The sequence below is a fragment of the Megascapheus bottae genome, chromosome 5, assembly GCF_031878675.1.
Source record: "Megascapheus bottae isolate mThoBot1 chromosome 5, mThoBot2.hap1, whole genome shotgun sequence".
NCBI classification, from domain to species: domain Eukaryota; kingdom Metazoa; phylum Chordata; class Mammalia; order Rodentia; family Geomyidae; genus Megascapheus; species Megascapheus bottae.
This window is the reverse complement of record NC_143513.1, coordinates 9,130,595-9,155,525: the sequence shown is the minus strand read 5'-3', so window position 1 is coordinate 9,155,525 and position 24,931 is coordinate 9,130,595. Positions and strand designations below refer to the sequence as shown.

The 24,931-nt window shown below is 39.8% G+C and overlaps 1 protein-coding gene across 1 annotated transcript in view; it reads right to left on the bottom strand.

Annotated features, from left to right (window-relative positions):
- Window positions 1-8,431: 8,431 nt before the first annotated feature.
- Tbx20 (T-box transcription factor 20) overlaps window positions 8,432-24,931 on the bottom strand; it is a 35,829-nt gene continuing 19,329 nt past the window's right edge. The window contains exons 7-8 of the mRNA XM_090332272.1: window positions 10,266-10,378; window positions 8,432-8,772 (exon numbers count right to left, since the gene is read on the bottom strand). Of these exons, the coding sequence (XP_090188398.1) occupies window positions 8,432-8,772; window positions 10,266-10,378 (454 nt within the window). The remainder of the gene's footprint in view (window positions 8,773-10,265; window positions 10,379-24,931) is intronic.

The following is a 24,931-nucleotide window of genomic DNA, read 5'->3' as shown; positions in this document are numbered from 1 at the left end:
CTTTTTGTTACTGGATCATGCTTTTGATGTTTTGCCGTAAAAACTAACGAACCAACATTAAACAAATAACATTACCTAGACTGTCTCTTTTTATCCTGTAGAAGTTTCATGTTGATTTTGGCATGGTGATTTTTCAGATGCAGATTTTTCTAGACATCTTACGTTGGAAAGACCACTTTCCCCACCGCATTGTCTTTGCTTCTTTGTAAACCATTGGTTAGTTATTTTCACATGGGTCTATTTGGGGAGGTTTCGCAAATCTGTTCTATCCTTTAGTCTGTTCTTTTTCTACTGCCACGCTGTCTTTAGTATTGTAACTTAGTTGTAAGTTTTAAACCCAGTTTGTGCCAGTCTTCTGGACTTTGTCCTTCAACATTGAGTTGGCTTTTCTGATTTTTCCATATGAACTTTTGGAATAGCTTTTTATGTAGCCATTGGGTTTTCACTGAATCTATAAGTTGAGCAGCATTGATGTCACAACCACATGGTATCTTCTTGTTTCTATACGTGGAGGGTATCTCCATTTATTTAGACCTGCTTTCCTTTCTTCCTTAAATTTTTGTTTTTCCTTTCTCTTTTTATATTTTAGTGTTGACATAGATGATGCTTTATGTTTATTTCAACTTCCTATAGTTCATGACTAGTATAAAAGAAAACAGCTGGCTTTGTATATTCACTCTGCACCTACAGCCTTATTATAAACCCTTATTCAGTGTTCTTTATAAAAAAAATTTATAGATGTATGTATATGCATTTAAATCAGTAAGAATAGGGGAAGACATCTTTATACCAATAAGCTGTTGAAAACAAAACATGGAAAAAGATAACTGCTTTCAGTTATCTTCTCGTTTAAGTAACAAAGAAATCACAAACAAATCCTGACTTCTTCTAGAAGTTTGTTAATGATGGTTGTGTCAGTGAAACAGTCTGAGACTAGACTGTCTGTGATAGGTTGAAGTGAACAGATATATACTACTGTGGTCAAGAACCTGGGGGCTCACTGTGGAAGAGGGAGAGAAACAGGGCCTGGACAGGACAAGGAAAAGGGGAGCACTTGATTGGAGACGTCAGTGTGAGCCCATGATGTCTAGTATTGTGTATGCTCATACAGGCATAGAAATATTTGAATATATATGCGCATATGCATATCTCTAAGTCAGACTGCAGAATAGACCTGGAACAAACATATCCCGAGACATACATGTGGTAGGCAAATCGTGGTTTCTAGTAAAAGAAACACAGGTTCCGTGGAGAAACAGCTGTGGTGAGGATGGTACTAGATGTGCCTGGAATACCTCATTATGCCGGGAACAAGGAGTACTTTAAAAAAAAAAAAAGAAAAGGAAAGGAAAGCAAGTCAAAAAAGACAAAAGCACCAGTTTGAAGTGGTTCTTAAAGACAAAGTCTGGAACTATTTTTGAATCAAAATCATTCAGGATACAAATAGATTATGAGGGCTGGGTATGTGGCTTAGTAGTAAGTAGAGTGCTTGCACTGCATGCACAAAGCCCTGGGTTTGATTCCTCTGTACCACATAAATGTTTTTTTTTTTTTAAAATCCAGAAATGGTGCTGTGATTCAAGTGGTAGTGCTAGCCTTGAGCAAAGAAGCTCAGTAACAGTGCCCAGGCCCTGAGTTCAAGCCCCAGGCCTGGCAAAAAAGAAAAAGAAAGAATGAATGAAACGAAGGAAGGAAGGAAGGAAGGAAGGAAGGAAGGAAGGAAGGAAAAGGAAAGGAAACAAAAGAAAAGAGAAAAGAAAAGAGATTATGAAGCCAGGCACGGTGGCTCAAGCCTGTAATCCTAGCTACTCAGGAGGCTGAGATCTGAGGATTGCAGTGTTCAAAGCCAGCCTGGGCACTAAAGAACATGAGACTTATCTCCAGTTAATCACTAGAAAACAGGAAGTGGAGCTGTGGCTCAAGGGTTAGGGTGGTAGCCTTGAGTTAAAGAGCTCAGTGACAGTGCCCACGCCCAGAGTTCAAGCCCCATGACCAACAACAACAAAAAAGAAATAGGTTATGAACCATTGAAAAGGTTAGGATTATTTGATCATGAAAGACAAGGCAGGCTGAATGAGACCTAAGAAACAAGATAGCTAAACAAGTATGCCTTCCTACAGCAGGTCTGTACTAGAGGGTCAATACATGCTACAAAAGACAGTCCTGGTGCACAAGAATGCATCAAGGAACAGATGATAGAGATTTGATACATGTCCTGAAGTTTGCTAACATTATTGTCATTATTGTTCTTACTGTTTTGAGTTATTTGGGAAAACTAAGACATATGTTCAGGTTAGTCTCCAATCATTCAACAGATAATTAGCATACATTCCCTATCTGCATCATTGTATATATATAGCTTTTATATATTACCTGTTGGTGCACTTGCATTTCTGTATGTGTGTGCTACTCAGTGTTCACACGATAAAAATAAACAGGGCAAAATGTTAGTAATTGTGCAAGCTGGGAAAAAAATGTACAAGCTTTTTCATGCTATATTTGCCACCAGTTTTGTAAGCCTAAATTAGGTGGTGTGTGTGTGTGTGTGTGTGTGTGTGTGTGTGTGTGTGTGTGTGTGTGTGTGTGTGTGTGTGCAGAGTATGGATGCTGTCCCTGAGCTTTTTTCGATTAAGGCTAGTTAGTGCTCGGCCTCTGGAGCCACAGATTCACTTTTGACTTTTCTGGTGATGAGCTGGAGATGAGTCTCAAAGGGCTTCCTGCCAGAGCTAGCAGATCTGATCTCCTGAGTAGCTATGATTACAGATGTCAACCACAAGCACCCGCCACAAGCACCCAGCTCAATTAAATGGTCTCTAGATTGGTTTCCAACGTGCTCAAAAAGCATTAGAATAATAAAAGAGACGTACGAGTAGAAGATATGGCAGCACCAAATATTTTGACAGAGTGTCCTGTGGAAAAAGGACTCAGACTATCACTTGGATAATTTTATGTTGGGCCTACCTGCTCCCTGTAATGCCATTACAGCCTATCATAGTGCCTGTGGTTGGAATGAGAGGGAGGTGTTTATCCTTTATGAAGATGCCAAGCGCATTTAGCATGAGAAATGAAAAGGCAACTTTCTTGAAGGGTTCATTAGGTGACATTATGGGTGAAGGGATTCATATAGGAAAATGGGTACATGAGATTAGTCATTGCTAATGGGGAGACCCAGCTGTGTTACCCCGATCTCATTTGTGAGACTGTATCTCAGCCAACCCTATTTTATTGCTTTGACAGTTGAGGAAATAGGTACCAAATGTCACAGAATATAAGATAATGAAAGGTGTAAATAAATATATATATATATGAAATTACACATATATTTCATGTATACATGGATGCCTCAAAATTTTTTTTTGGCCAGTTCAGGGGCTTGAACTCAGGGCCTGTGTACTGTCCCTGAGCTTCTTTTTGCTCAAGGCTAGCACTCTACCACCTGAACCACAGTGCTGCTTCCACCTTTTTTTCTTTTTTGAGTAGTTTATTGGACATAAGAGTCTCACAGGGATTTTTCTGCCAGGGCTGGTTTTGAATGGTGAACCTCAGATCTCACCCTCCTGAGTTGTTTAGATTGCAGGCGTGAGCCACTGGCACCCAGCTTCACACCATTTTTCAATGAAAGAAATATGCACACATCTGCACTTTTGTACAATTTAGGGTAATATATAATTTTAAGCTGTTTACAAATAACATGTTTATGCTTCAAATATTACATTAGGTTGATAATACATTTCTAGCAGAAATAAATATATTGCACTTAAAAAGAACTTCATCAGATGTTACTTCATAGTATTAGGCTTATAGCTTCTTTTCTTTTTCTCCATAAAACATTTCCCACACCCTCCTCCCACCCCAACCCCCACCCCACTCATCCCAGTGACCACTCTCAGGCAATTCATTATGCAGCTGAAGAAGACACAGCAAACAGAAAACTGTGATAGCACATACTAAAGAAGCCAGACCCAAGCTCATCCCTTAGCGAATACAACAACTTTCAGGTTTTCCAAAAAAGAAAAATTAAACTTAAGTACAATATGTTAATGTAACAGAAGTAAAATACAACAAATTATTTTTTTTGTCCAGAGATACTCCCCTCTCTCTCCCTCGTTCTCTTGCTCTCTCTCTGTCTCTCTGTCTCTGTCTCTGTCTCTGTCTCTGTCTCTCTCTTTCTCTCTCTCTCTCTCTCTCTCTCTCTCTCTCTCTCTCTCACACACACACACACACACACACACACACACACACACACACAGAGGTTTTATTGTGTTGCTAAACTACTTTGTATCAAATGGGAGGGGACTGAAATTATTTGAAGAACAGGAAAAAAAACAAGGCTAGAAAAAAACTTAAAGGATTATTTACCAAATACTTGTAAATGAACCTTTTTATATTTAAACCTGCAGGAAAGGGGTAAGTGTTAGCACATTTTACAACTGGCCCCAACTAATATGCCATGAAGAAAGGACTTTATGATTTTTCTAAAGTTTTAAAAGTTTGTAATGTGCCATTAGCTTACTTGCAAAGTTATTTTTCATTCTAAAATAATACAGAAATTTTGGTAATACCCATTTTCCTCTCGGGTATATCTCTCTAGAGGAGCAAGACAAAAATCTTAACTTGTGTCTCATGCTTGGCTTAGACTCGGGACAGAGTATTATTTTGTTTTTAATAATTATATGAATTCTATATTCCTCTGATAAAATCGTTTTCTTTATGTAGCTAATAAGTTACTGAATGAAAGCATCGATTTGTAGCAGGGCACTGGTGGGTCATACCTAAAGTCCTTGCTACTTAGGAGGCTGAGCTCTGGATACCAAGGTTCAAAGCCAGGCAGATAGAGACTCTTATCTCCAATTAACCACTAGAAAACTGAAAGTGGTGCTGGGACACAGGTGGTACAACACCAGCCTTGAGCCAGGAACAACACTCAAGCCCAGAGTTCAAGGCTCATGACAAAAACAAAAAAGAAAGCATCCATTTGTAATATATAAACTTGTACCTTACATGACTGAATTTTTAGAGCTTTCACTCCCAAGTCTCCACTAAGCTTGTCTGTGTATTCAATGCAGTGTAAAGTCATTCCTACCACTTTGTCTGAATTTTACATAACTATTTTACATGTAAAGTTCAAAACTTTATATCTACAAGGCAGCCTGAAAAGGGAATGCAAAGTACAGAAATGGGACAAATATTCTCACATCTCCCTGGGAAATTCATGAGCAGTAGGAGACGAGAACACTTGTGGGTAGTTAAAAGTTTTTCTTTTTCCTTTTTGCCTGAGGGGTTCAATAAGACAAGAGGGCAACAATGTGGAAAAGGGTGGAAGCAGGGAGATCTTGGCATGCTCTAGAAGTTGAACTCCCGTAGCAAACCCATGCCCAAGACATCTATTGAGTGACGCTTCCCTGCTCTGAAACTCGCTAATATCATCTGCTCTATCAGCCCAGTAAGAATGAGTGTTGTCTACAATCCCCCTGTTACTAATGGAAAAGGACGTGCAGTCTTTCATCTAGACATAACAATTTATGATGTTAGACACACAAGCTGAGTATATTTGCCTGTGTACAGGATGGGCAGGGGAGCAAGAAAGATGGACTGTATTAATTAAAGTAGGATTGAAATGTAATTATTGCTAAATGCTTCAGAAACATACCACAAAGCAGAAACTGGTAAGTTATGAATTCATCCCTTTAGCATTTGGCAAAGTAGGGCCAAAACAGGACATCTTTTCAGAAGCACCGCCCTTCTCCCTTCACCCCCAGTGGTATTTTTTCAATATTATCTGTCAGTAGTTGTACGAAGGAGTTTCAGTTCAACAGATATACTTGTAAGTTCAATTGGAACACTACCTTCTGACACTGTAATGTATGCAGAGATATAGAGGGGAAGCCATGAGTTTATTTCAGCGATCTCCTAACTCAGGGTCACTATCATTCCCATTGGTTGTATAATTAAATATCTAGCTTTTTCCATCTATTTTTGGTCAAACAGACTTTGGAATTTTAAATAGGAAAGTCTCCAGAGGGTTAATAACAATCAGTACTCAGGATAGTTCAGAGAGGCTCACTTTGGGTCCACTTCTACCCTTCTCATCTTGTGGCTGCCCCCACTGATTCAATGTAGCCCCCCCCCAACACTGGGTTTCTTCTTAAACAGCATGCTTTCCTTTTCTCTAAGCACTTGGCTTATTTTCTGTCTTGTATTGCTTAGTTAGAAATTTAAGTTATAAAGTGAGGAAATACTGGCATAGAAAGAGTAAATTGTCCCCTCAAAGCACATACACCTACTATGGGGCACACAGATAGGGGAGTACCTGTCAACATAGTATTAAAATAAGCCTTTCATTCCTTTGAAAAGAAAATTCAAACACAATCACATTAGGACATCAATACTATATCAGCGTATTGCATATTGGGACATATCTGGTGATTTCTGTGGAAGCAACAATGCTCTGTATTCAAAGGAGCCATGGTCATCTATTCAGTATAAATGCCTATACTAACTCTATGGATGCGGACCTCAACCAGCATTCCTCATTGTTTTTTAAAAGAAACTCTCACCAGTACTTCATTTAAAAACAAGAATGCCCTCTGTATACTAAAAGTCATGCAAGAAGTAGAAGTGAACCTAAGGTGTTTGTCAGGAGACTCTGAAGTGCTTTTGTCAACAAAGTCCCTGCTCTTTTGTAAGTACTTGTGGGGAAGGAAAAGGACTGGTTTCTGCCAAAACTTAACTGCCACAGCATCCCTGAGTTAGGCTGGGCCACGTGCTTTGTTTCCTAAGCCTGATACATCCCCCCCAAAGGTGCATTAGATGTGGAAAAGCCTAACATTAAAACAATAGGACAAAATCTCAGGGGAGTCCATTGTGATACACATATTGCATTTACCCCCAAATCCATGTCTCTGCCCTCAGGACCAATGCATCCCTTCTCTTCTCAGACTTTTGCCGGAAGAGCAGAGTAGAATGAAAATTATATTAAAAATGAATGTTTTTTTGGGGTGTGGGGGACTTGCTGAGAAGACAGATTACATTCTGTAGCTGGAATGCCTTATATCTGAAGTTGAAAGACTGTTGGAAGATTAAAGCTTTATGAACTCTCTATCATGAGGACACAATACTATTGTGAAACAAGCAATGTGCCACTCTGACTGTAAATGCTAAAATAGACGTTAAAAAATACCATATAGGTTACATGGGACTAAAATAGAATCCATTGCTATTATACACATAACAGAAAGGCTTAGGACTGCAAGAGTTGAAAATGGAGGAGATGGGAATCTAATGTATTTATAAGAACTGCCAGTGCTGCCAGCAGAGATTCAGTGAATTAACATGCCATGTCCTATGGAGGCCTGAGAAGAAGAGAACACAAGTTGGGAAATAGAACCTACTGTTTGAAGAAGGGTCAATCAGATTCTTTTTGTGGGCATCCATTAATCAGGACCACCCAGACATTTAACCCCAAATCTGCAAGCAAATTTATCAAAAATGAGAATTTGTCTCCATACACTTTAATATCAGTGACGTCTCCCAAAGCTAAAGTGAAAATAAAAGGATGTTAGCTCCCATGACAGAGAAATTCCCTGTCAGTGTTGCAGGAGAGTCTCCGGGCCTAGCTGTGTCTGAGGTGGCAGAAGAGTGTGTGTGTTCGGTGCAGCTTAGAAAACCCAGACCTCAGTCTAACAGTGTAGCACAGACAGCTTGAAAGGTGTCCATAGAAGGGTTTTCTACCATAACTAGCACGTGATTGTGAGAGACAGAATGAGGAAGCGAGATCAAAGCCTGAGCTTGTGGAGAAGTGGAATGGTCACCCTTCCATATGGCCAAGAAGAGCGTGGTGCTAACATCAGCACACAGCCATCCACTCAAGGAGCCTTCTCCAAACTAGCCTAAGGAGAAACACAACATGCGTAAGCTACAGCACTACAAGATTTCTCTAGTAGCTCCTACATCCTATAGGGAGAATCTGAGTGAGGTTGAAGGTCAGTATGCTGTATGGTATTGCCTCTCTGAAGATCCTTTAACCTGTGAAGAGTGGAAAGAAAATATACACAGACTGACTTTATACATCGCTGCATCCACAGTGTCTTTTCTCACCAAGAGGAAGAATGTGCCTTAACCCTTCTTCTGCCTTCTTAGGCACTCGGAGACCGACACACCTTATCCGTCAGGTGTTGGACTGGGGCTGGCTAAGAACATTAACATCATACTGATTCTCCTGGAGACCCAAGGCCTAGCTAGCTCCTAAGGACAGGCGAGTCGTGGTTCATGGCGCATTCCTTTCACTGTGAGTCTGACCGTGAGTCCAGCTCTCCTCTTTAGTTTCCTGGAGAGCCCCTGCTCCCATGCGCTCCCATCCCCCCCACCCCCAATTTCGACCTCTGTCTCTGGAACCCTTCTGGATCTAGCGTCTCCCGTGGCCTCGGAGGAGTCATACGAATGGCGTCATCACCGCAGAGGAGTGGCGGAGTCCCTGGATGGCAGCATAGGGGCCCTGCTGGAAGTAGTGGTGGTATCGAGGCATGTGGAAGGAAGGGAACGTGGGGCCACTTCCTTGCATGGAGCTGGCAATGGCTGATGGGGTCAGAGGCATCCCCAGCCGGCTATATGGAGGCAGAGACCCCTGAATGGGGTGAGGAATGGGCGTGGCTATGGAGGCTGTGCTGGTGCCAAGAGCAGTCAGGGACTGGGGGTGCTGGAACCCAGGGAAACTGGGAGATGATGACACCCAGGAGCTGAGAGACAGATTGTCAGATGTTGTGAAGGCCGAACCTACAGGGGAAAACACTATTTCAATGGAGAGATCCAGAACCGAATATTCTTCAAAGGGCTGTTTGCTTTCAAACTTATTTACTGGACCTGTCTTTTAAAAAGGCAAACCAGGCATCGGTGGCTCATGCCTGAAATCTTAAGCTACTGGGGAGGCTGAGATCTAAGGAGAGAGGCTCAAAGCTAGCCCAAGCAAGAAAGTGCATGAGACTTTTATCTCCAATTTTCAAATGATGCTGTGGCTCAAAATGATAGAGCCTTAGCCTTGAGTGCAAAAGCTCAGGGACAGTGCCCAGGTCCTGGGTCCGATCCCCAGAATGGTTACCAAAACAAACAAACAAACAAAAAACAAACCCAACAGCAACAACAAAAAGGCAAAGTAACATAAGATCTGTCCATTTGTCCTATGACAAATGATTCACACTAGACATGGGAGAAAGAACCTACTAAACAGGAAAAAAAATACATAATACATGGCCCACACAACCTCACAGAATAGCCACCATGGAAAATCTTGCCTACAAGTAAGTGGCCCGGCTATGTGTTCTAACTATTGTGGTAGCTCCATTAAGAGAGACTGCAAAGCTTTCTAGTGTCTGTCCAAAGCTACAAGGGAGCATCTACACTTGTACAGTTTAAGCACGAGTTGACAGCAAATTTTTCACCTAGTGGATCATATGAGTTATAAGAAATGGATCATGCTTTGCTGGGTGCCAGTGGCTCAACACCTGTCATCCTATCTATTCAGGAGGCTGAGATCTGAAGATCAAGGTGTGAAGCTAGTCTAGGCAGGAAAAATGTATGAGACTCTTTATCTCCAATAAACTACAAAAGCAAAACAGCCAAAAATGGACCTATGGCTCAAGTGGCAGAGAGCTAATCTTGAGCAAATGAACTCAAAGATGGAGCCTAAGCTCTGAGTTCAAGGCTTAGGACCAGCACATACATACAAAAAAATGAAGTTCCACGTTTTCATGATTACAGCCTGCTATATCATAGGTTTTTCTCCCCAACTCCCCCTCCCTCATTTTTTTTTCAGGATGGGGCTCCTCTGCCCTCTGTATCTGGACTCTTTGGAAGCATGGATCAATCTCCCTTGTGACACTGAGCCATTGTTTCCACCCAACCCCTTTCACCAGGACAAGCGTTTTCCATTATGGTCTGTTAAGATAGTCTTAATATTGGTGGAATATACAGATTCCTCAACTTTCAGATGATAAGGCTGAGGCTCAGAAAAATCAAAGGATCTGTGTCCTAAAACTGACTAGTTCTTGGTAGTAAATCACAGACAGGAACCAGCTGACCTGAGACTCAGCCACTAAGTGTCCCTTTATTCTACAGTGCCTTCATGCAGTCTGATCACATGACTATGGCAAAGTAAGGAGAGTCAGATGGGGCTGGTTCTCCTGAACCCCAGGACCAGACCTCTCATCACTCCTTCATCCTCCATCCAGAGTGCAGTCTTCCTGCAGCCCCACAGGCTGGAGCTGCCTTACCTCTATTCGAAGTTGTCTGACTCTCATCTCCCAGGACCTCTTCCTCTCCTCCGTAGGTGCGGATGGGCGAACGGGCGTAGGAATGCTTCTGGATCAGGCTCTCCACACTTTCCCTGGGACATGAAGGGAGGCATCATGAGTTCACGACAGACCTCTAGTGGTAAAGAGTCTAGGTGATGATTCATTAGTCTAGAAATCTGTTTTCTCAGCTAAAACGAAGCCACGTCAAGGAAAGATGATGGTTCAAAAGGTGTGCATTAATTGTTGTGGCACAATAGAAGTAAAGACAACCTCCCCCCACCAAGACCCCTGAGTGAAGGATAAAGATGAACAGGGCTCAGCTAGGAAATAAATCTGGCCATAAGAACATGGAACTTACTGACATGAGAAGGATTTGCAGAATGGAGCTGCAATGAATTGCCATACTGACTTTGGCTAATGTTTTGTACGAAATTCTACTCATTCAAATTGCATAGATTCAACATCAGAGAACAGGTTGTCAAGATATACATAACAGACATAGACTTTACCAGGCCTAATGGCTCACTAGTGTAATTCCTAGCTACTTGGGAAGTGGAGATCAAGAGAATTATGGTTTGACAACAGGCAAGCAAAATGTTGATAAGGCTTCATCTCAACAATAAAAAAGGATATGACATTAGCTGCCTGATGTCCTGTTATGCAGGAAAGGTAGTAAGTAGAAGGATTAGGGCCCAGGTCAGTCCAGGAATAAAAATGGGAGAGGCTTTTGGCAAAAATTAACCAAAGCAGAAAGGCCTTGGGTGTGTGGTTCAAGCAGTGGAGTGCCTATGTAGTATGGGCAAGGCCCTGAGTTTAAAGAAAATATCTAGCCATATACTTAAGGAATAAGGCAAACAAATGGTTATAATAACTTCCCCAAATGTAACACTTTCCACTTCACCTGCAAAGAATGTATCCCAATTGGTGTTGTAGAAACTGTGTATTCACATGAATGAAGGGAGAGGTTTTCAAAAAATGATGAAGGGCTGGACACCAGTGGCTCACACTTGTCATTCTAGCTACTCAGGAGGCTGAGATCTGAGGATCGGGGTTCAAAGCCAGCCTGGGAAAGGAGTCTGTGAGGCTCTTATCTCCAATAAACTACTTAGAGAAGTGGCACTGTGGCTCAAGTGGTAGAGTACTAGCCTTGAAGAAAAAGAAAATCAGGGACAGTACTTACGTCTTCAGTTCAAGTGCCAGGACCAGCAAATAAATAAACAAATAAATAAATAGAGACAAGCTGAGTTTTTGATCCACTTTCCTCTCTGGTCTCTTCATCTATTTGTAGATACTGGCACTAGATTCACATTGCCTTGACTACTGAGTTAAAAGTCTTGAAATTAAACATTATTAGTCTTTTCTTTTTCAAAATTTACTTTATATACGAAATCTAGTACTACCTGACATCTATACGAGAAGCCCTTACTGGGATTTTTTTATGAAGATGGGTTTGAATCTATAGATTGTGTAGAACTTCCATCTCTGCGTTGAAGCAATATATTCCATTTGCTTAGGTCTTCTTCATCTAGCATTTTTCAGCAAAGCTTTGTAATTGTTACCAGATGAATCCCTAAATAGCTCATATCCTTCCTGTAGATTTGAATTTTCTCCATAGGTTGTCATAGTGTCTGTGAGCAGAGGTAACCTTAAGTCTTTCTTTGCAATCATGATATCTAACATTTTTATTAGTATAAATCAAGTATACAAAGGGACTTCATTGTGATTGGTACAACATGTATGTAATGCATTTTGATCAAATTCATCCCATCTGTATTTCACTTTCTTAATTTTGTTTATTTTTTCCTGGCTTACTGCAGTGGCTACAATTACCTGTACAAGTCTGAACTGGTAGCAGTTTTACGAGTGGACATCCACCATTATTCTTTATCTTATGGAGAGCACTTAGTAGCTCACAGTGAGGTAGAACATTAGCCCTTGGGGTTTATTTTTTATAGTTTCCTTTTATCACACTGAAACAGTTCCCTTCCGTTTCTACTTCGCTCAGAATTTTTTTTTTTTATCAGAAATGGATTCTGGATTTTGTTAAGTGGCTCGGTGTGTGTGTGTGTGTGTGTGTGTGTGTGTGTGTGTGTGTGTGTGTGTGTGTGTTCTGCCTACTGAGGTGATCAAATGGTTTTCCTTTTTTGAATCAATGATCTGGTCACTTACATTGACAGAACTTGAAATAATAACCTAATTTTGCATTTTGAGCTTAATTTCTCAATTATACCATTCTACTTTTGTTGAACTTGATTAACGAGAATATTTTTTAGAACTTCTCTGTGTATATTCCTAAAAGATGCTGGTATGTAGTTCTCTAATTTACAGTATCATTCTTTAGTTTTAGTATTAAGGTGATGATGAGCTCATAATACTAGTTTAAAAGTATTCCCTCCTGGAGCACCAGTGGCTCCACCTATAATCCTAACTACTCAGAAGACTGAGATCTGAAGATTACAGTTCAAATCCAGCCCAGGCAGAAAAGCCTGTGGGACTCACTTCCAATTAACCAGAATAATGCCAGACTGGAGTCATGGTTCAAAGCCAAGTGAGAATGTGAGACCTTGAGCTGAGAACCAGCCCTGGTATTGGCACCAAAAAAGAAAAATTTTCCCTTCAAATTTCTAGAAAAGCTTGGAGAGAATTGTAATTATTTCTTCCTGAACAGGGAAATCTTGAAGTTTTCTTGATGGAAAAGTTGTTGGTTTTTTTTCTAATAGAACTAAGTTTTATTTCCATGTTTATTACATGTTTATTATTGTTATTAAATACATATTAGAATGGACAATATGCAACATGGAAGAAAATTTTGCCTGCTCCATTTTTGAATGGGTTAAAAGGGAATGTAAAACTATAAAATACTTATTTGTGTGTGAGTTCCAAATTATGGTAAACAGAACAATAAATACTTTGCTATTTTTCTCTGTCTAATTTTCCAAGATGGATTTCACTATAAAAATTTTTCCATAGCAATGTATTTCAAGAAAGGCAATAAGGGATAATCATAAAAATCATTTTACTTTATATTAAGTATAAGGTACATATAATTTAAGAGTCTTAATACAAAACTCCTACCCTTAGTTAAAACATGATCTGAAGAAAATTAATTTATTAATGTCAAATCCAGTGTTTCTAACCCATTTATGCTATTTACTTTTCTAGTCAGGAAATGTTAGGCTGAGTTGACATGCAGCACAATTTTACTTGACAATCAAGGTAACCATTTGGTGCCCAGAATAAGTATGGCCAAATACCAATCATGTAGTAATAGAAATTCAGAATGAATTCATTCCAAGTGGTTCAGAACTAATAGAAGTAATTTCCCTACCTCATAGTCTATGTTCAGGTACTAATAAACAGATTTTTAGCATTCACTGAAAACTGGCTGCTGAAATGCACAGAACACAAAGAATACTCCTGTAGTAAAATTCCAGTGTTTGCACATGGAACAAAATTATTGTGGCTATTAAGTCTGTTATAAACATACTTTCAATTCTCTATAAGTCTCTTAACATACTATGTGATGATACATGATGGGGATTTTTTTTACTACAAATTCATAAACTATTGGCTTTATCGATCCCTTTTGATGAGATATGGTAGTTTGCATCTTTAAGAAACCTGTCCATTTCATTTGGTGAAACAACAAATGTGAATGTTCATTACATACTAGTGTTCTTTTACTAACCTTCTTTTTAATATCCACAAAAGAATATGGAGTATGGTCAGTCAGGTCCCTCTTCTCATTCTTGATGGTGGTAATTTGTGTTTTCTGTCCTATTGATTGTCAGTTTTCTTAGTTTTCTTGCATTTAGCTCCACTGATTTGTCTCTATTGTTTAGTGTTTTCTGGTCCACTAATTTCTACTCCAATATTTATTATTTCCCTCCTGTTCTTTCAGTCTTTCTTACTCTTCTTTCCCCAGTTTCCTGAGCAGGAAGTTGAGGCTATTGGTAGGAGATACTTCTGCATTTCTAAAGAAGGGCTACGAAACTATCAATTTTACAAAACTATCCATTTCCTGAGTAGTAGCTTAGAATCTGCAAGTTTCATGTGTAGTGTGTGTATTTTCCTTTAGCTCAAGTTTTTTTTTTTTTTCTGATTTCCTTCTTAATATCATCTTAGCCCGGAGGGCTGATTTCTAATGTAGATTCATTGTAGGAGCTGGCCTTGGTCCAGGATCAAGTAGTAATTCTCTTTTGCTCACTGGAGTCCTGGTGGTTTGGGAGTGAAGGGATGCCAGATCTGTGGCTGGCATGGATTATTCAAGGCCCCTTACACTAGCTGTCTACTCCAGCCAAAGCCTGGTGCACACTTATCAAGCTTCACATCAAAGAAATAAAGACCATTTCATTAACAACAACAAAAAATCCCTTTCACCTGAAAGCCTGCTTTTAACATCATCACCACAATACAACTTGCTGATGGTGGACTCCAGTGTTTGTAGATAGGATTTTGGCTTTTAAGTGATAGTTTTTCTGGGATAGGGTTGTAGGTTAACCAACTTTTTCTTTCAGTTCTTGGATGATATTACTTCACCATCACCTCACTTTGTTTCTGACAAGATGTCTGCTGTAATCCTTACCTTTGTTCCTCCTTTATACAGTTACCTATAATTACCTGGTTAATGGATACCTATTGAGAATTTCTCTGGGACTAGACATTTTATTCTAGATAAATTGACTAGAATGTTGTTTGTGATTCTGTGGCAAAATTGTACCTATCATAAAATTGGATCTACCACATAAACACATTCATGAGAAAATGGTATAGTAAGTCGATATCACTTGCTTTAAAATGCATCCTATATTTAAATATCCCTGGAGCCAACCATTTTTTTAAATCATTCACTGAGTGGTACTGATGAATGAGTATGCCCATATGATCCAGCAATACCTCCTTCTGGGTATAGACCCAAAGGTGGCACAATTAGCATGATGCCCCAATCACATAAGACAACCAACCTAGGGACCCATCCCAGATGAACGGGCAAAGAGATGTACACACACACACACACACACACACACACACACACACACACACACTGGAGTACTACACAGCCATAAAGAAAATGAAATTCTATCATTTGTAGCAAAATGGATAAACTGAAGGACATTGTTGAATTTGCTATAAAAGGACAATGTACCGAACTTTGTTTGTAGAAAGTGAAAAAGTGAATCTGAAGGTATATGAGCAATGTTGAGAAGGGGGCGGGGGAGGATGGAGAAAGGAGGATGGGTTTGATCTGGACAGTGAGTATGCGTGCACATTGAAATAACACATGGAAGCCCACTAATATCTACCATTAGCACACCAGCGTAGTCAATTCATGTCTTAAACTCTCCCCCTAAAAGGTAATGGAAATGATAGTATAGCCAGAACATGGACTCTAACTAGCCTGTCATAGATTTTAATCATTTTATAATTACACTACAGTAATGTGGAATCTAGCTGTTTTAATAGCTAATGTCACTTCCTCAAAGACCTAATTCACTGTAATATTACAAAATGACCATCCTTTTGGATTACTTGGGCCATTGTAAAGGAAGTCAAATGGCCTGAATTGCAAATGATAAAATACATTCAAGTCTATGCCCTTTAAAACTGAGTCATGTGACATGCTGATAATATTCCAAATACATCTGGAGAAGAATAAGGAGGTATTTTCGCATAGCTATCCTAGAAAATATTTTCTTTTGGAAGAGTTATAAAACAATGTCCCTAAGTGACATCAATGGCCCCAAGTAAAGGATGAGATATTCCAAGCTGTATCCCTCTTTCCCTAATTTGTACATAAAACACTAAATTCAAGCACTTAATTTCCAAAGAGGGCTGTGTATCTGCCTCTGTAAAAGTGCCTTTGTGTAAGATCATATGAACATCTTCCATACACACAAAAGAAAATTCATCTCCCAAATAACATGATGAATCACTGCCTTGTGAAACATTTTGCTTTTCTATAAAAAGTACATTATATTCATTTTGTCCTTGCTGGATCGCCGGTATCATTACTTATGCTCATCTGCAGGAGGGGGAAGGGTTTGTTTTTTTTTTTTTTTATCAAAGTGATTTACTTGTGTCAGGCCTGAAAGTGAACTGAGAGCAGTGGCAGTTCTTCTATAAAGGATGGAGTAATTGCATTATTGCCTTTTAAGTGATTGAACACAGTGTGCATATCAGAGCCATCTCTTCCAAGACGTTACAAAGAGCAATCAGCCCACACTGTGTACTTTATATCTAATTCTTCTTTGCAGCAGAGTGGAAAGTGCAAAGATTTTGTTTACCTGGAAGCCTTTTGCAAGGATCTCTAAGATGCTGTACCCTAAAAAATGAAGCAGGATTCCCCTAATAGGTTGAGTGGTTTGGGTTAAATTATAAGCTCTGTCAGTATCATGACTGCTCAGATTTGCCATGTGTGAGCCTGGAGTTTCAGTAGATTTAACCTTTAGATTGAAAAGGTAAAATCATATGGGTATCATTAGGGAAGTTTAGCCTTTCTAGTATCTAATGCTTAATCATCACTGCCTACTAAATAAAAAAAGCACAGGTGATTGCCAAAAGATCTCTTCTGACTGCTTTGTAGCATCAATTCCAGGAAAGAAATCTGTTACAGGATACAACCAGACTTCTATTGAAGACAACCGGGCAGTGGCACTGACTGTGCTACGCTTACCGAAACATTCAGAGCCACTTAAAGTCACTCATATTAAGCCAAGTCACTCAGTTCACTTCAGCTTAACTTGAGCCCCAACTCTGCCACCTGTGAGATGGGAGTTTGAAGGCAGAGGATTTTGCCTTCCCAGGCCTCCCTTTTCTCTCTCCTGTATAATGAAGGATTTGGTACGATCTCCATCTTGGGGTTATTATTAAGGTGAGGTGCATTAGTATAGGGAGAGGGCCTCGTACCTGGCAGGTAGATGCATCATAAGTGTTCATAGGTAACACAAATGATTTTAATTGTTAAGAAGTACCAAGGTTATTTGTTCCAAAAGCTGGTCACATAATCATACTTATTTCAGAAGACATGTACACTTCTAGCCTCTACAACTTTTTATGATTCGTTTAAACCTTCAAATCAGAAGCACAATCAAATAAGGGTCAAATGTTATGTCAATTTAAATTCTAACATCCTAGAGACCTGGTAAAAAGTGTATTAGAGGTGAAAATGTCCAATTCATTAAGAGCAAATGTAATTTATAGAAAGGAAAATATTGCAAGTTGTTCTCCCATGGCTTTGTTCATGCTCACATCTAGTCTCACTGGATCTTTATGCATAACTCTTTGTTATAATATTTTGCCAAAGATTGATGTGTAAGTATTGTAAACTGCAGAACATCAATATGAGTAACTTAATGAACTTCTTAATAAATGAGAACTTTCAGGTAATACAATTTGAGCATCTGACAAATCATCAATTTTAATTTTAGAATGGAAAGATATTATAGCATCCATCCTAGGAAATCAAAAATAGCTCTGATCTTTCCAAAAGCTTTGAGATTTTCTTATTTTATTTACTTGACTAAATCCTATCCTGTTTTCTTTTTCTCAGCAGTATATAGTTCTAGCTTTGTATTGTCATTAGCAGCTGAAAGAAATAAAACAGTACCACTGTGGGGAAAGGGAAGCAAGACTCAAAACTTCTATGCAGTTTCATGAGTCTCGGGACTATGCCAACTAGAAGAAAGAACGTCTCCTGCAAAGTACAGGTTACTGAAAATATAAATAAACTCCAGTAAGTTAGAAAACAGTTAGTGAGACACTTTTTTTCTCAGATAGATGCAAGTAAGAGAAACTTTGGCTTATTTGACTCTAAATCAATTATGAAAATGAATCCTGAGACTCAGGCTCCTGGCTTGTCATTCTCAGGCATACAGTGTGGTAAAATAAATGCTTGCTCTTGGTCTCTGTGAATAAAGAAGTCCCTTTGAAAAACACGAAGGGACAAATGCTAGTGGCTCAAAGCTCTCAAGCCTCTGGAGGCTCAGACTGGCGTTTGAAAAGTTTGTGAGACTCTTATCTTCAATGAAATAGCAAAAAGACAAAAGTGGAGGTATAGCTCAAGCGGTAGAGCTCCAGGCTTGAGCAAAGTGCTCAGGGACAACAAACACCCAGGCCCTGCAATCAAGGCCCCAATACTGACACAAGTTAAAAAACAAACACACAGGGTCGGGAGTTTGGCCTAGTGGTAAGAGTGCTTGCCTAGCATGCACAAAGACCTGGGTTCGATTCCTCCATACCACATAGAGAGAAAAAAGCTGGAAATGGTGCTATGTCTCCAGTGGTAGAGTGCTAGCCTTGAGAAAGTCCAAGGATAGTGCTCAGGCCCTGAGTTCAAGGTCCAGGACTGACAAAAAAGAAAGAAAAGAAAAACAGAAACACACTTGTTAAAGGTATTTTTTAGTAACTATAATTTTTTAGTAACTGTAACTATGGAATTAGCCATTCCCTTGTAGTTCTAACAGATTATTTTAATTGGATTAAATTAATAGATTTTAGTTACAAGAAAATTTTAACTGTTTACCAAACAAAACTGCTTTTATCTTATGCTAAGTCAATTTTCAGTGGAGAATTAAAAAAATAAGTTTTTCCAAGAAACTGTGCAATCATCAGATTCCATATGGGATCTGGGCTTTGACTTCCTCTATGAAATGAGACAGTAGAGGAACTGGGGAAGGGATTAGGGGATCCTCAAAGACCACTGATTTTCTAATGGCTTGGGTATCTATAAGCACAGCCACTAACTGTTTAAAGGCATTTCTGTCAATGCCAGAACATGTGAGGTGAATGCACAGCACAGCCTAGAATTGTAGCAGACTATCCCTCTAGGTTTGTGTGTCTATACTGTGTAACGTTTGACAACTGTGCAATTGCCCTACAATGTAACTCTCAAAGTAAATCCTCCTCCTTAAAACCAAAGTACAATAAAACAATTAAATAGTTATTTTGGAGAGGTCCTATATTCATTGCAAAGAGCCTTGACTTCTAAATATAAATCTTCTATTCCATATGGTTGGCTCTGAGCATTTCATTTCTGTTTTCTGGGACCTAATTGCCTCTTTGCTGTAATGACAGGAATACATTGAATAACTTCTAATTTTCATTCTAGTTTCAGAATAAATTCTTCTTAAATCACAGTGCCAGAGCTTACTTTAGTATATGTAGTTTAGAAAATTTTTTTATTTTTAAATTTATATTTGAGAAAGAGTAAACTGCAATGCAATAATTAAGAATGAATACCCCTTTCATCTCTATAAGATTAGAGTACTATGTGTTGCTCATTAGTTCCAGAGAGAAGAGTCTCTTTTTATTAGCAGCAATTAGTTGTACAAGGGGGGTTCATTTTGACCTAGACAAATTTTCACAGACACATGCAATGCATCTTGATCAGATTTGTCCTTTCTGTCATCTTTCCAAAACAGTCTCAGCAAGTTTCATTGTTCCACTTCTTCACATGTATACAAATCTCTTGAAAATATTCACCTTCCCCAACTCTCTCCATTTCCCCCACACACACTAGTATTCACACCCAGACAGGACATTTCACTCTCCTAATACTCATTTTGTTGAAGTGCATACTAACTTTTCAAAAGAGACTTCATCATGACTTCTCACAGATGTGGATACATTGCAGCCTTCTCAGTCCATCTTACCACAACTGGGAAGACAGGGAGAATAAATGCTGGCAGAGAACAGATGGGGCCAGCTTTGGAAAGAGCACATAGCATGGCCTCCTCTAATGAAGCTGTGCTATCCTTCATTTGAATCCAAAAAGATAATACCCTAAGCAGGAACATTTTCTAGGTAGATTTCCTTACTGTCTTAATTTCCCAGACCCTTGAAGTTCTCAGCCAGAGACCATAAAATGTCCTGTTACTAAGAGCCAGATAGTGACTACGTGAAGGTCTGCACATACTCAGCATTCACTGGAAGAAGAAAGAAGCCCAACCTGCCATGCAAACTAAAAGACAGGACTGTGTGCCAATAAAACTTTATTGGTAAATGATAAGATGTACTTTTGTAAATTTGTTCCACTATTTAAAAATGTGGGGGAAAAGCATTCTTAGCTTGAGGATTCTGGGAAGCAAGTTTACAAAACCTTGATCAAGGTTATCTACCCACCTGATTCAAAGCAGCAAACCAGCCTAAGTGCATAGAATGAATGCTACCTATTTTCTAGCTTTGTAAGTCATTATGAAAGACCTATAAGTTATCTGCAAGCTGTGAGCCTCTTTATTAAATCTGCTAAAAGACTTACTGCTTCATTGCCTGAGGCAGATATAACTTCTACAAATTCCCAGAGTATTAGATTTGCAGCTTGGTTTCTAAATGTCTTCTTCCTCATCTAAACTAATAGAGCAGCTGAGTTCTGAACAGAGACCTGTATCCTGCTGGGCTTGTGTCCAAATGTCATGAATCTGAAAGTTTTCATGTAAGCTTTTCTCAAATCACTTCCCACAGGGACTCTCAAAGTGAATTCCAACCTCACAGGGGGATATAAGCTTATGTGTTTAATTTCCTGTCATACCCAGAGAACTAAGAATAAAAGCAAAACCCAGAAAATGAAGGAGGATGCCAACATCATAGTTATCTATTTCAGTCACAAAGAAAGAAGGAAGAGGGAGATACATTTAGTAGTCTGCCATTCATCAGGGAGCAAGGAGGAAGGCTTGGTGGCTGGGAACAGGTAAGTCTTCTAGCTGAACTTCACCCAGCCCTAAGCTGGAGCGACAATGGTTAAACATGAACACAGCCCATCCCTCAGTCAGAGGAGGCAGATTCTCACCCTACTAGAGTTTAGAAGGAAGAAATTCAACCAGAGTACTCACCGTGCTCAGTGCATTTGGTACACTGAAGGCTGTGAGGCCTACAACTGAGGACAGCCCTGGACAAGAGGTGGTGGTGCCAGGGTGGTTCCTGGCTGCCAGGGAAGGCAGAGATCACCACAACCACCCCGATGAACAAAGTCAAAGCTCTGTCTTCAAAGACTGCCTCCCTTTGCTGGCAATCACTCTCTAACTTGAAATTGAAATTATTCTTATTTCCACACTGATGAATTAACAATAAATGCATTATTCCCTTCTTTGGTCTACATTTGAAGAGCTTACAGAGCACTTTTATTTAGAATTAATCTTAATTTCTAATATTCAACAAACAGATATGCTATTACATGCAAGAGATCAGCAGAACCTTATGAAACACCAGTTTGAAACCAGAAAAGTCACTGAATGAAGCATAACTAATAATTTCATTTGCGACAGATCTGTGCAAGGAACAGAAAGATATCATCTAAAATCTCTATCACATACTTCCCAATTTTTAGCAGTGTGGAACAAGAAAGTATTAGTGGAACACAGGGACTAAGAGGCATGATACTGACACACTCGCGCTTATCATCACAAATGCCAAAGTAACAACCACCACATTTTACAGGGACTCAGTAAGACTGTAAAGAAGAATAATGGATGCTGAAGGACTCTGGACGTTAGAAAATCAAAACCAGTTCTCCAAAAATTCAGAATGCAAAGGGAAAGAGAAAAGGTTTAAGAGATAGGAAACACACATTCAGCAGGAGCTTAAGAGCCTGTGAGGTGATGGCTAAGTCAAAGAGGGAGGAGAGAAACAAACCCAGAAGATTTTCCTGGGCTCAGGGCTGGGAGTTTGGCCTAGTGGTAGAATTTTTGCCTAGCATGCACAGGTTCATTTCCTCAGTACCACATACATAGAAAAACATGCTGGAAGTGGTGCTGTGGCTCAAGTGGTAGAGCACTAGCCTTGAGGGAGGCCCAGTGACAGTGCTCAGGCCCTGAGGTCAAGCCCAGGAAGTCCTTCAATTAGGACTTGAGTTGTCAATGTGATGTTGGCAGAACTTCTGAGTTTTAAGCAAAACATAAACATTATCAACAGAGAAAACAGAAGAGTTTCTTACAAAGCTTTTTGTTTTTCATTCTACAATCCAAAAAATCCAAATGACTTACTTAAAAGGAAGAGTGAAATGTTTAGAAGAAAAAACACTTTGACCTAGTAACAGTTATGGTACAAAATGTGCACAGAGACTTGTGTGTTCAAGGCTGGGCCCCCAACAGTTGACACTACTGAGTGTTGATCCAGTCACCAAGTTGCTGACCTTGCAAGAGTCCAGAGCTGAATGTGCCATTAGGAAGAATATCTGGGATCTCGTTGCTGGAAACAGGTCACTGGCAGCCTGTCTTTGAAGCTCTGTTTCCATTCTCTGCTTCCTGGCCACCATGAGTGATCAGTCCCTCCCTTCACCCATTCCCAGGGTCTTGGCTCAGTGGAGCCATGGGAGCAACCATCTACCGAAACCTCTGAGCCAAAATAAGCCTTTTGTCATTTCAGGCATTTAGTCAAAGCAACACCAAGCTGACTAACACCCCTATAAAGAAGACAACCACACAACCTTGCTCAGGAAATTATTCAGTATTTACCAGCAACTGAGAACAAAGTTGAGTTCAAGTCCAGTCCCTGGAGAAAGGACAGAAGACATAAACAGTATACAGAGAATAGGGAAGAACAGGGTTAGATCTAAACTGATGATGATTGTTAATATGCGGCAATCCTTATGTTAACATTAAGGAAAAGATTTGATTAAGACAATAAAGATAAAAATGAATCTCCTGGGGGCCGAGAGTGTGGCTTGGGGTAGAGTGCTTGCCAGCATGCACAAAGCCCTAGGTGTGATTCCTCAGTACCACATACACAGAAAAAGCCAGAAGTAGTGCTGTGGCTCAAGTGGTAGAGGTTAACCTTGAGAAAGCCCCAGGACCGTGCCCAGGTCCTGAGTTCAAGCCCCAGGACTGGCAAAAAAAATTATCTCCTGGATTATTTAAGCAAAATTATTGGCCCAGGGAAGGCTAATACAATCTCTATAAGAATGTAGTTTCATTCTTAGGGGAAAAAAAGACATATGGATATTATAATTATTTTCTTTCAGAAAGTAGAGGCAGCAATTGAAGCAATGTACTGAATATTAGAGAAAGGACCTTTCTGAAGATCAGGTTGTGCCAGGCTCTAGTGACTCAAGCAGCAGCTTTCATACCTTGCCTTGCTGTGAGTGACTTAACTTTATAAAAATAATACTGTCCTCCATGTTGAAGGCAAGTGCTGAGACAGATGGCTCTGCATCCTGTTTGCCCAAGTCAACAGCCACCATCTGTCTAGTGCAGCAATGAGCCACACTTACTCCTGCAAATCCCAAACTTATCAAATTAATTCAGAGGCACACAACTATACCAAAACTATATCAAGGAAACCAGAACCACACCAGACCAACAAATGGTGCATATAAATAAGGAGGGAGACCCTTATCTAACGACACATCATTAGAGGACTGGCGTTCCACCATGGCCCACCAGGCAAAGGGTTCCCACCCTCTCTCCAGACTGTAGCTCAGCACAATCTCCCTGCTTAAGGCTGTGTAGTCAAAACTGCCTGACCCCCTGTGCCTGCCAGCTCTGAGCCCTGGCCATGATGGCAGTACAGGTATGTGACTGGATTCTAACCACCCTAACTCATTCTTTTGCAACCCCATCAGCTCTCTGCCTCTGCCTTCAACCTAGTCTTTCGAAGTCCTGTGATGGAGTTGACCCTTTCTTACTATTCTATGTCATTGCAACCAGCGAGAAGCCTCAGTCAGTGTCTCCTTGTATGAGATGTGATGTGGGATCTGAATGCTGTTGATGTTGGCGATGAGAACTGGGAGGGAGAACTTGTGACTGCCACAGCCATGGCTACCACATGAACTCCAGAGTACTCCTGCAGAAAGACAATGGAACTGTAGTTTGTTGTAGTTTGTGGATTTGTTGCTAGTAGATCCTGATATGGAATGACACAAACAATTCTTTCTATATTGATAGAATAGTTTGCTTATAGTAACTCTATTTTCTGACAAAGTGACTTAGACTTGAGGGTTAGCTCAAAAACAAATAGTATGCATTTCTCTTTCTAAAGTTTAGTTACCTCATCTATGACGTGTGGTGATCACCATTTCCACTTACATGACTACTCTGAGGTGTAGCTACACAAAATGTGCCAGGGCTATGGCTACCATCTTGATGCTTGGCAAATTTGGAGTATTCATTGTCATTATAAATTATAAAAGGGAAGAGAACTTGGTAAATACAACCAAAACTAGAAGAGGAATTAAACGACAAAACAAATCAATCAGAAATCAGACATTGTTCAAAGGAACACCAAACTCATCAATTATCGGAAGACTTCATGACAGCTCCAATTATACATTTAAAACAAAATGAAGACCTTCAAACAAGATTGCTTCAAATATCAATACTTTGCATGATATTTTTAAGATAACACAGATTTCATTCACTCAACAAGTACTTGAATGCTTAGTGGTAACAGGCATGTTCCATAGCCTGAAGATACAGTAAGGAACAAAATGGGATAGATTCTGTACTGTCTTTTGAGTTATCTTTAAGTGAGAAGAGGAAAATGGAGAGCTCTGAGTGTGGAATACAATCCAACTCCATGTAGTTGCTCTCCATTGCTTCATTGAAAATAGATGGAAGAACTATAAGTGTGGAGGGAGAAAGATCAACTAGAATATTCATGTAACTAAGCTAGGAGAGAGACAGTGGTGTTCCATCTGGGTGGTAACATGGAAAGTG